General features: G+C 51.1%; 1 protein-coding gene across 1 annotated transcript in view; it reads left to right on the forward strand.

Moving 5' to 3' along the window:
- ARHGAP8 (Rho GTPase activating protein 8) overlaps nucleotides 1-10,796 on the forward strand; it is a 66,441-nt gene extending 55,645 nt beyond the window's left edge. The window contains exons 7-10 of the mRNA XM_032139505.2: nucleotides 6,443-6,516; nucleotides 9,135-9,212; nucleotides 10,090-10,218; nucleotides 10,663-10,796. Of these exons, the coding sequence (XP_031995396.2) occupies nucleotides 6,443-6,516; nucleotides 9,135-9,212; nucleotides 10,090-10,218; nucleotides 10,663-10,673 (292 nt within the window). The 3' untranslated portion in view covers nucleotides 10,674-10,796. The remainder of the gene's footprint in view (nucleotides 1-6,442; nucleotides 6,517-9,134; nucleotides 9,213-10,089; nucleotides 10,219-10,662) is intronic.
- The last annotated feature ends 1,668 nt before the right edge of the window (nucleotides 10,797-12,464 follow it).

The raw sequence follows: 12,464 nt of genomic DNA on the forward strand, positions 1-12,464 counted from the left end.
GTGGGGCAGGGAGGTGACTGCCCTCCAGGAAATGAAGGTGACACAGAGAGGAAGGGGACGCTTGTTGGCAGCACCACAGTCTACTCCCGTGCGGCTCTTGATCAGTGCCAGGTGTGGGGAGCACTGCCAAAATCTGCTTCTCATCCTCCCCCAAGTATGTACTGTTTGCTGGGTCTCAGGCCCTGTGTTGGACACTTGATTTGAAGGGTTAAAACCAGGCACAGGCTGAGCGCAGTGGCTCATGCCTATAATCCCAGCACTTTGGGAGGCTGGGGCGGGCGGATCACAAGATCAAGAGATCGAGATCATCCTGGCCAACATGGTGAAACCCCGTCTCTACTAAAAATACAAAAATTAGCTGGGCATGGTGGTGCGTGCCTGTAGTCCCAGCTACTCGGGAGGCTGAGGCAGGAGAATCGCTTGAACTCGGGGGGTGGAGATTGCAGTGAGCCGAGATTGCGCCACTGCACTCCAGCCTGGGGGACAGAGCGAGACTCCGTCTCAAAATAAATAAACGAAAACAGCACAGGTCTTGCATACACATCCCCAGTCATTTCCTTGGGATGAATTCCTGACATAGATTCACAGGATCAAACAGTGTGACTGTAAGGTTTTTGGTTGTCGTGGAATCACCCTCCAGAAAGGTCACGTGCTTTGTAGAGCCTGAAGCCAGGGGTCACGGGCAGACCTCAGTGGCTCAGGCAGGTGGGGCTGGTGGCGAGAGGAAAGTCCCTCACCCTAACACTCACTCACGTGCAATGTGCAAACACAGATGATGCATCAGCTGGAAGTGAGGGCCAGCTGGCACTGGCGGGCAGGAGCCCAGCCTGGCTTCCTTGGGGGCCACCAGGGGTGACATAGACCCTCAGAGCCAGGGCTGAGCATCAGGAGGTTGGCAGGGCCTGGGGGAAGCCAGGAGCTCTCTTGCAATGAGAGAGAAAAGCAGCATCTTAGAGTTGTTTCAGTCCAAAGACTCACATCACGGTCAGCCCCAGCAAGGCCAGGGAGACCCAGTCGAATACTTTGACCCCAGATGGGCCTGTGTTTGTCTTTGTTTGCATCCAGCATTGTGTTCTGTTTTGATGAGAATGTATGCCATGGGCTACGTTTTCATTTTCATCTTGGTGAAGGTTTACGTTGTTGATGGCCTGTGGACTGTAACGATCAGGGAGAGGACCCTGCATCCAGAGGTGGGCGGCTGGAATGTAAACTCCTCCTCACGAGGCCAGCTGTGGGCAAGCACGGAAGCCTTTCTCTCTCTCGACCCCTTTTCCTTATCCATGAAGTGGGTGACAGTAGGCTGCCTTGCCTACCACATTGTTTCCAGTGAAACAATGCATTTTGCAAGTGGCAAAGCTGTGTATTTCTGCAGGGTGACTAATTTTTCTAATAAAGACAGGAATTGCTGAACTTGGGAACCAAGGGAAGAGGCTGAGGTCCATACATGAGTTGGAGGATTGAAGTGGAATTGCACCTGTCTGCTGCCCATCCCCGAATGTTCAAGGGTCTCACCTGGTGATGGGGCAGAATGAGAGCCAGAGAGGAGCCAGAGAGGCTGTCATTCTGGAGGGTAACAGGGACTGTAGCCAGGCCATGAGACCACCTCTCTGCCTTCAGAAACCCCTAAGCAATAAATTGGTGGCTTCTGGGTCTTGACCTGATGGAGAACCATGAACAGATTTGCCATCCTGCCTTACACTAGAAAAGTAGATAAGATACATGAAGCTAGTTGGCCGGGCACGGTGGCTCACACCTGTAATCCCAGCATTTTGGGAGGCTGAGGCAGGCGGATCACGAGGTCAGGAGATCAAGACCATCCTGGCTAACACAGTGAAACCTCGTCTCTACTAAAAATACAAAAAGTTAGCCGGGCATGGTGGCGGGCGCCTGTAGTCCCAGCTACTAGGGAGGCTGAGGCAGGAGAATGGTGTGAACCCAAGAGGCGGAGCTTGCAGTGAGCCAAGGTTGCGCCACTGCACTCCAGCCTGGGCGACAGAGCAAGACTCCGTCTCAGAAAAAAAAAAAAAAAAAAGTTACATGAAGCTAGGAATTTGCAGACATTGGACACAGCATAGGACTGTGACTCCTGAGAGAAAGGAAACGGGCCTGCCACTGCCCCCACTTACTGCCTGGAGTTCCCAGGCTGCAGAGCCGGGAGGGAGAAGCCCAACAGACTCCAGCACTCTTGCAGAATTGGAGTAATAAAGTTCAAGGTCTGGGGATGCTAAGGTGGCTAACATTTGTGGGGCAGAGTTCCAGAGAGGAGGGAACTGCACAGAGAGAGCACCAAGGTCTGCAGAAGGTTCTCCTCAAGTCTTTGGCTAAATGCTAACCTGTTTATATGTGAGAGGAAATGAAAGGAACAGAACAGAACCACTGGAAAGTAGCAGAGCAGAAAGTGATCAGAGCTCATACAGGGCTGGGAATGGTCAGTGTTCCCCCGCCCCCTGTACTCTACCCTCACCCCTACACCCCAGACTTTATAATACTCAGAGCTTTGGGTGGAGTCCTCAGAAGGGTATTAGCATATTAGTGGAGCTAAGTTAGCCCTAAGCTAAAGACTGTTCTAGACCTTCTCTAACATAATTTAAAGCAATCCTTAAAGGGACCTACCAGCTTGCAAATGACTTAATACAGAACAGAACAAAGTTCATCTTCTTTCAAAGAAATACAGTAAAATCCAATGATCCAGAATGTGAAATTCCCAAAGAAAAATTACAAGGCATGCACAGAAGCAGGAAAACATGATCCATAACCAGAAGAAAAATCAGTCAATAGAAACAGACCCAGAAATGACAGAGACGATGGGATTAGCAGACAAGAACATGAAAACAGCAAATACAAATATGGTCCACTTGTTCAAGAAAGTAGAAGAAAACATGAACGTGATGAAGAGATATTTTTAAAGGAAACCAAATGAAACTTCTGGATATGAAACATACAATTACAGCCAGGCACGGTGGCTCACCCCTGTAATCCCAGCACTTTGGGATGCTGAGGTATGTGGATTGCTTGAGCCCAAGTGTTCTAGACCAGCCTGGGCCACATAGCAAAACCCCATCTCCACAAAAAAAAACTTTTAAATTAGCCAGGCGTGATGACACATGCCTGTAGTCCCAGCTGCTTGAGAGGCTGCAGTAGGAAGATCTCTTGAGCCTAGGATGTCAAGACTGCACTGAGCCATGATCGTGCCACTGCACTCCAGCCTGGGTGATAAGAGTGAGACCTTGTCTCAAAATAAAATAAAATTTCTAAAATAAAAAGCACACTGGATAGGATTAACAGCAGATTAGACATTGCAGAAGAAAAAATTAGTGAAGTTGAAGGTATACCCATAGGGATTATCCAAAATAAAACACAAAGAAAAAGACTGGCTGGGCGCGGTGGCTCATGCCTGTAATCCCAGAACTTTGAGAGGCTGAGGTGGGTGGATCACCTGAGGTCAGGAGTTCTAGACCAGCCTGGCCAACATGGTGAAACCTCTATCTCTACTAAAAATACAAAAATTTGCCAGATGTGGTGGCATACACCTGTAATCCCAGCTACTCAGGAGGCTAAGGCAGGAAAATTGCTTGAACCTGGGAGGTGGAGGTTGCAGTGAGCTGAGATCACGCCATTGCACTCCAGCCTGGGCAACAAGAGCGAAACTCCATCTCAAAAATAAAAGACTATCCTGTGATACAATATTGAATCATCTAACATATAATATGTTAGAGTCTAATTGGAGTGCCCGGAAGGAGAGGGCAGAAAAATGTTGGAAGAAATAATGGACAAAATTTTTTCTAAATTTGTTGAAAACTATAAAATCACAGATCCAAGGAGCTCAATGGACTACAAGATAAGGAATGTGAAGAAAACTATACTAAGGCTCATCATAATCAAATTTCTTAAAACCAGTTACAAAATTTTAAGAGTAGACAGAGGAAAAAGACAGTACACATAGAAGAGCAAAGATGAGATTTATAGCAGGCCAGGGGTGGTGGGTCACGCCTGTAATCCCAGCCCTTTGGGAGGCTGAGGGAGGTGGATCACCTGAGGTTAGGAGTTTGACACCAGCTGGGCCAACATGGTGAAACCCTGTCTCCATTAAAAATACAAAAGTTAGCCGGGCGCGGTGGCACATGCCTGTAATCCCAGCTACTCTGGAGGCTGAGGCAGGAGAATCACTTGAACCCAGGGGGCAGAGATTGCAGTGAGCCGAGATAGCTCCACTGCGCTCCAGCCTGGCGCAACAGAGTGAGACTCCATCTCAAAAAAAAAAAAAAAAAAAAAAAAAAATTTCTCACTGGGGAGGAGGAACAACAAAAAAACAAAAAAACATCATATTATTAAAAAAAAAAAAAAAAAACAAAAAAAAAACTAAATTTCTCAATCTAAAATTACATACTCAGCAAAAAAATTTCAAAAATAAATGCCCAGTAAAAACTCTTTCAGATAAACCAAAGTTGAGAGAATGTATTTTCAGCAGAACTACACTATAAGAAATGTTAAGGGAAGCTCTGCAGAACAAAGAAATTGAATACCAGATGGAAATTGGGGTCTTCACAAAGGGATGAAGTGTGTTGAAAATGGCAAACGTGTAAATACAAAACAAATTGATTTTCTCATTTTAAGAATATCTTTGAAAGTAAATTGACTGTTTAAACAAAAATAATAAAGTAGCATGAGGCTTAAAACATGTTAGAGTACTGGATAATGTATTATAAAGAAGACGGGCCTGGCACAGTGGCTCACGCCTGTCATCCCAGGACTTTGAGAGGCCAAGGCAGGTGGATTGCTTGAGCTCAGGAGTTCAAGACCAGCCTGGGCAACATGACAAAACCCTGTCTCTACGAAAAATTAACTGGCATGGCATGGTGGCACATGCCTGTAGTCCCAGCTACTTGGGAGGCTGAGGTGAAAGTATTGCTTGAGCCCAGGAGGTCAAGGCTGCAGCTAGCTAAGATCACACCACTGTACCCCAACCTGGGCAACAGGGTAAGATCCTGTCTCAAAAAAAAAAAAAAAAGGGGGATGGGATATGAGACTTATACTGTAAGTAGAGTGGTATAATATCATTTGAAATAGACTGTATTACCTTAAATATGTATAATGTAAAACTAGGGTCACTACAAATAAAAAGATGCAGCATATATATATATATATATATGTAGAGAGAGAGAGTGTTGAAGTCTTGCTCTGTCATCCACACTGGAGGGCAGTGTCGCGATCTTGGCTCCCTGCAACCTCCGCCTCCTGGGTTCAAGTGATTCTCCTGCCTCAGCCTCCAGAGTAGCTGGGATTACAGGTGTGCATCACCATGCCTGGCTAATTTTTGTATTTTTAGTAGAGATGGGGTTTCACCATGTTGGCCAGGCTAGGCTCGAACTCCTGACCTTGTGATCTGTCCACCTTGGCCTCCCAAAGTGCTGGGATTACAGGCATGAGCCACTGTGCTCAGCCACATCTAATATATTAATAGGGGGATAAAATGAAATCCTAAAAAATAGCCAGCAAAATAAAGTCAAAAGAGGAAAAAGGAACAAATAACAAATAGTAGATTTAAACCTAGCCATAACTGATAATTACATTAAATCTAAGTGGCCTCAACATTCCAGTTAAAAGACAGAGATTCTCAGATTGGATTTTATTTTATTTTTTGAGATGGAGTCTCGCTCTGTCGCCCAGGCTGGAGTGCAGTGACGCGATCTCAGCTCACTGCAAGCTCCACCTCACGGGTTCAAGTGAGTCCCCTGCCTCAGCCTGGAGAGTAGCTGAGATTACAGGTGTACACCATGAGGCCCAGCTCATTTTTGTAGTTTTAGTAGAGACAGTGTTTCCCCATGTTGGCCAGGCTAGTCTTGAACTCCTGGGCTCAAGTAATCTGCCTGCCTTGGCCTCCCAAACTGCTGGGATTACAGGTGTGTGCCACTGCGCCTGGCCAACATGTCTTTATGTGAATCTCTGTCTCAAAATAGCAAAGTAAGAGACAGGTTAACCCAGATAACATACTGGGTTTTTGTCAACTATGTTTTTTAAATGAATCAGCATCCAGTCCAGGGCTGCTGCTTCTGCCCTCACAGCCAAGCCATCTCATACCACTGGGACTTCCCAGTATGGCTTCCCCGTCTAGAATGCCCTTCTCTCTTTTGTCCTCTGGCAGGCTCCTACTCATCCCTCAAAACCCAGCTCTGAAGTTGCCCCCTGGGGAAGCCCTCCCCAACCCCCAGGTCTTCCCTGTATCATAAATAGCCCTCTCATGGAGTTCTCAAATACTGCACTATCATTTTATTATTTGGCCTCCAGACTTTCTACTTCCTGAGAGCTGAGCCTACCTGTCTCTTCCTGGACAGTGCCTGGGTCCTGTGTTTTCACAGGGGTGTGGAGAGGACCAGCCTCTTATTCATTATGATCACCCATCAAGCTCAGGTAAAAACTGCCACTTTCTTTTCTCTTTTCTCAGCCTCAAAGACAAAAATCAAGGCGAACTCATCCCCCCTGTGCTGAGGTTCACAGTGACGTACCTGAGAGAGAAAGGTGAGACAGGGCCGGCTCCAGCTGGGTGACCTGAGGGCTGCTGGGTGCACCTTTCTGGGTGGTTTGTCTTGGATCCTGAGTACCCACAAGCCAGGGGGTGTGACCAGGAAGGGAGAGGCTCAAGCACAGTGGCTCCAGGTCTGGGCTCTGGCCTCAGATGGTCTGGGTTTGAATCCTGTCTCCCCTGTGTACTAGCTGTGTGACATGGGGCCAGTTACTCACCCTCTCTGGGCCTCCATTCCCTTGTCTGTCCAGTGGGGTTAATAACAAACAGTACCTGACTTGTAGGATTGTTGTGACCCCTAAATGAGACAGTGCCTGCAAAGCACTTCGGGCGGTGCTGGTCTGTAGGAAGCCCTCTGGAAATGAGGGCTCCTCTGATGGGATCAACTTTGATTTGCAGACACCATTGACAGTGGGGTGGGCGCAGTCAAGCACTTGGAGTGGGGTGAGCCCTGTGGGCTCTCCACGGCTCCTGAGGCTAGAACTGAGGTCCGTGGAGAAAGTGCATGGAGGCTGCGTTTACCTTAATGGGAGGAAAGAGGTTCCCACAGAGGAGCAGGCACCAGGGAGGTTTACCTGGCACCACAGGTGCAGGTGTGCTAGGTGGGCTGGGTGGTCTCCAGCCTGGGAGCTGCAGTGCAGATGCGTGGGTGTCAGACAAGAAGTGAGTGCCCCCCCATCCCCACCACCCAGGCAGGGCTGGCTCCCCTCCAGCCTCCAGAGCTCAGCTCAACAGTTGCTTCCTCAGGGAATCGCCCCAACATGGCCAAACCCCCTAAAGCAGACCCCAGCTCTGCTGCGGACTCAGCACCATGGGCCCCGAGACCCCACCACCGCGTGGTCCCTTGGCTGCTGCCGTTTCTCACGTTTCCATCTGGCGGGGAGTTGCCATGCAATGGCTCTTAAAGCCACTGCCTTAGCCCTGCACCTTTCTGGTTACGAGCGGGTTGATTTCCTCTTTGGAGCAGGCCAGCTGGGTGGTCTTTGAAAAACCTGCTTCAGACAGGCGGGGCTTGGAGAGCCCCTCCTCACTTGTAGGACAGGGTGGCCGGGAAATGTGCTTTGGCACAAGAGTCCGTGCACATTGGGGCAGTATCAGTGAGCAGATGTGCTGGGCGGGGGCCTGGGAGGCCATCTCCCTCACACCCCAGACCCCACGGCCCCAGCATTTCCCGCAGTCACGATGCTCAGCTGGCAGGTGAGCAGGTACGGGGAGCACCCTACGCTGGGACCCCAAGAGGCCCGCCTGTCCCCAGCCTGGATTGCCCTTCCTTGCCCTCTGCCGGTTAGGTCCTGTTTTCCGGAAGCCCTCTCCAATTCTGCCCGTCTCCCGGACAGAACTGCCTTCTTCACGCCGCCTCATCATTCACTCATTCACTCGGGAGACATTCACTATGAGCCTCCCTTGTGCCAGACTCTGGGGATATCAAAGTGAGCACACGGGACGTGGAAGCAGCAGCTATTCCACCGAGAGCTGCCTGGATGCTGACTTTCATCAGGGAAAATGCCCTGCCAGACCAGGGTCCCTGTTAGGGGGTTTGACCTTGTTGGGGGGCTTCCCTGAGGGAGGGGCAGTGGAGCTGAGCTCTGAGGATGGGGAGAAGCTGGCCATGCCGGGTGACAGGCCCCAGAGAGGAAAGCAGGTGCAGGGGCTCGTGGCCGTGGGAGTGCGGGAGCGTGTGGGACTTAATGGAAGTTGGGAGGAGAAGGGGAGGTCAGGCCTTGCAAGTCCCAAGAAGACTTGCATCTCCAGATGCCTATGCCACAGTCCCAGGTCCTGATGTTGCGGGGCACCCCCATCATCCACCGCAGGCTCCCCAAGGGCAGGCTCAGGCCTGTTTCTCTTCCTGGCTCTGGAGCCAGCAGGGGCCTGGCCAGAGGAAATCCTTCCCTCCACCCTGGGGCTACTTTCATGAGCCAATTACAAGCGCTGAAAACCCCCTTTATAAACTGACAATGGAGACAAGTTTTCTTCTTTGATTACAGTCACCTCTTTAGCAGAATTGCCCAATCGAACTTGGACATCATCTGTATCTTCACTGTCTAAACAGCAGCCACCAGCCCCTGTGGCAGTAGCCCAATAGGGCAGTTCGTATGAGGCTCATGCAATTGAGTGACTAGATTTTTAATTTTATTTAATTTTAATTAAATCCCCATGTGCAGCTACCAGCTGCTGTGCTGGACAGCTCAGCCCTAGGCCTTGTGGGAAGGCATGTGTCTGGAGGTCTCCCAGGTGCCAGGCACGTGCTGGGCATCACCGTGTCCAGTCCTCTCTGCAGCCCTTGGAGACAGGAGCTTATGGCCTTATTCTGTAGATAAACAAGGCAGATAGGCTCAGAGAGGCCGAGTGCTTTCTCTGAGGTCACACAGCTGGTAGGCAGAGCTGGACTAGAGCCTAGGTCTGAGTTTAGAATCTGTCTACTTCCGCTTTCCATTTCCACGGACCACAGAGGTGGGAAATCGGGTGGGTTGGGGAATATGGAAAGGATTTGAGGAACAAATGTGTGGAGGGCAGCCACAGGTGGGTGATGCCGTAGGCAAGGGAGTGTCATATAACGTTCTGGAAGCTCAGTGGGCTGGGACCTGTGAGATGCCTGGAAGCTCCTCTCCTGCAGGCCTGCGCACCGAGGGCCTGTTCCGGAGATCAGCCAGCGTGCAGACCATCCGCGAGATCCAGAGGCTCTACAACCAAGGTGAGGGTGTCCCGCAGTCCTGAGCCCTGAGCTGCCTGGTCAGCGAGCACAGCGCTCCGGGGCCTCAGAGCGGAGGCAGGGAAGCACCGCCCCCACAACCCATCCAACTCCCAGAAAACACTCAGGGTGGGGGCAGCTGCCCAGGAGCCATCGAGGGGCCCACTGGTAGTCCAGAGTGGGGACCTTTTGTCCAGACCCCCAACCCCACTGGGACATGGTGGCCGCATGATGCCATTTTGCCTTTAGGGTCTCTCCATCCGCACCACATGGCACGTGCTTTCAGGAGACACTGCAGTGCAGGGAAGCTGGTTTTTTATCTGGCAGCTCCCCCGAATTGGCTCAGCACGGCTTCCTTAACTGCCATGTGTAACCCGCGGGCAGGGGCAGTGGCCTCTGAGCTGAGGATGCATCGCACTGACACTAATGAAGCCGCTGTCTTGCTGACAAGACTTGCCCTCAATCCCACTTGCTCCCATGATCAATTGTGCATTACACAATCATGGAGCATCACGTCTGCACGGGGCCCAGCTCAGGCCTGCCCGTCTCAGGCCCAAGGCCTGCAGTGTCATCTCTGCCACAGACCTGGCCTCAGAGAGCTGGCATTGTAGCTGGGAGCAACAGCACGCCACAGAGAAGCCAGCAGCCCACCCCAACCTCCACTGCGAGCCTAGGAGGAGGCAGTGAGGGCGGTATAGGGGCTGATGGGGCCACAGCACCCCCATTTCTAGGTGAGGACAGCAGCATCCCCAGGACATGTGGCTCCAGCATCAGGCGCTTCCCATCTGGACATCTCACGCCCTGTGTCTCAGAGCTCGTTCTGCAGCGGCAGTGCCCAGGCCGGGGTGCAGACCTCAGCAGTGCTGTGTTCTGTGTGCAGGGAAGCCCGTGAACTTTGACGACTACGGGGACATTCACATCCCTGCCGTGATCCTGAAGACCTTCCTGAGAGAGCTGCCCCAGCCACTTCTGACCTTCCAGGCCTACGAGCAGATTCTCCGGATCACCTGTGCGTAGCTGCCGGGCAGGGGTGGGGGCTTGGTCCTCAGATGCTGTCTCCCAGCTACTGGCTCAGGGTCAGGCTCTGGGGTGGCCGAGGTGATGCGTACCCACCCTCATCCTGTTGCCACCTGGCACTGCAGGGCAAGAGAGGGGGTCGTTGGGGCTGCCCCACCATGCACAGCCAGGCCATGCTGTCCAAAGGCAGGGGAGGTGGGGTCGGTCAGGGTTGTCCAGGCTGGTCTCTCAGGCTCAGCTGGGCTGGGAGGCAGGGTGATGGGGAGCTCTCTAGATTTGGGGCTCATGATCCTGGTCAAAGTCCTGCCTGTACCCCTTCCCAGCCCCCAGACCCTCAGCTCTCTCATCTAGAAAGGGGCTCTCGGCATTTCTCCCCAAATCATTGTAGGATGTCAAGCTTATAAGAACTGAGCAGCTATAGGGTCTGATCCTACAGGCACTTTGTGATCAGTCAAATGCTCAGTGTGGCTGAGCACAGATGACTCGTAAACAACTCTGTAACAGCATCTCAAAGTACTGGTGAATGCTAAGGAAAGTGATGCCTCAAAAGAACCATAAAACCACTCAGGCCTTCATCTAAGTCATCGAACACCGTCTTTTCAAATGGGACTACCTCCAGCTCCCCCTTTCTTCTTGGAGCACTATCAGTCGAAGGGGGAAACCTGATTTTGGTGTGAATTCTAAAGCAGCTAGGTTAAGATACTTTAAAGACAAATCTTGAATCTTAAAATCAATGTTTCTACCCCACTGTGTATTCAAGAATCACCTTTACCCAAAGGGTAGCCTGGCCTTTGTCCTGGCCCCTGGGGGGTGACTTCTGAACCTTGGAATTTCCCAAGGGACAGGAGTTATCTTTGTCACTCATCGGGGGCCCTGATGGTTTATGGTAACTGATGGTTATGGTGACTCAAGATAGGGGTGGCCATTCCAGAAAGACCAATTACACGGTTAGAGGGTGCAGGCTTTGAGTCACGTGAGACCAGCCTGACCTCTGGGGAGGGCAGGGGGCTGGAGATTGATTTCAGTCTCAAGGTGTCCCGTCAAGGTCGCTAGACCCCTAACTCCCCTCAAAGGCAAATTTACACCCATTTATTCAGCAGTGCTCCTAAGCGCCTGCCAAATGCAAGGCCCTGTCTGAGATGGTGAGGGTCTCTCCTACAGCCTGGAAGACCATGGAAGATGTTGAGGGCTGACTGACTTTGGCTAGTGGATGGGAAGCCTGGGAGAGTTCAGAGCCAGGCTGAGCCTCATGGAGACAAATTCGATCATGGGTATAGAGGTAGCTATCTGGTGGAGACAGAGAAGGAGGCACTACGTTCAGCATCCTCCTACCAGCTGGGCCCAGAGCAGGCAAGATGGACAATGCTCCATCACCTGAATGCGCCAGGCTCTGTCCTAGAGAGAAGCTTCCAGAAGCCTCCCAACTTCATTAGCCCCTGCAGAGGGATGATGACTCCAGCCTCTGTAGGTTCCTGCTTGAGAAAACTCAATGCTGCCAGGCGAACTTACTGTTTGTTCCAGCCAAAACCTGGTGACAGGGAGATAGGCCCTGGAACCCCTCTTTGAGCAGCAGTTCCTTTGAAAGCTTGCAACTGTGGGCCGGGCACGGTGGCTCACGCCTGTAATCCCAGCACTTTGAGAGGCTGAGTTGGGTGGATGACTTGAGGTAGCAGTTCAAGACCAGCCTGGTCAACATGGCAAAACCCTGTCTCTACTAAAATACAAAAATTAGCCGAGCGTGGTGGTGCACACCTGTAATCCCAGCTACTCGGGAGGCTGAGGCAGGAGAATCACTTGAACCCAGGAGGCAGAGGTTGTAGTGAGCCAAGATCGTGCCATTGCACTGCAGCCTAGGTGACAGAACGAGACTCCGTCTCAAAAAAAAACAAACTTGTAATTATGAATCCTTTATCTGTCCTTTGAGATGAAAATCATCCACCACCCAGAGCTATCTCAAGGACCTGAGAGCCAACTCTTTGAAATGAAAACCTTCAAAGTGCTACCCCTGCCTCCCAGTCCCCAGGGAGGGAAGGACCCAGCTCTGGCTTGCACCACTGCCTCCGGTCATAAAGATACCAGACATTTGTCCTCTTCCGGATAGGCACCAATTAACAAACCCGGAGAGCGTAGTCATTAAGCAACCCTCTGTCGGGAGGGAAAAAATCGTTTCTTGCTACCCATCTTAGGTTCATGGGTGGGGACCCTGTAACTTGTTATTCTGACAAAAGACAGATTTAC

The sequence above is a fragment of the Hylobates moloch genome, unplaced genomic scaffold (genome assembly GCF_009828535.3).
Source record: "Hylobates moloch isolate HMO894 unplaced genomic scaffold, HMol_V3 SCAFFOLD_19, whole genome shotgun sequence".
Classification (NCBI taxonomy): Eukaryota; Metazoa; Chordata; class Mammalia; order Primates; family Hylobatidae; genus Hylobates; species Hylobates moloch.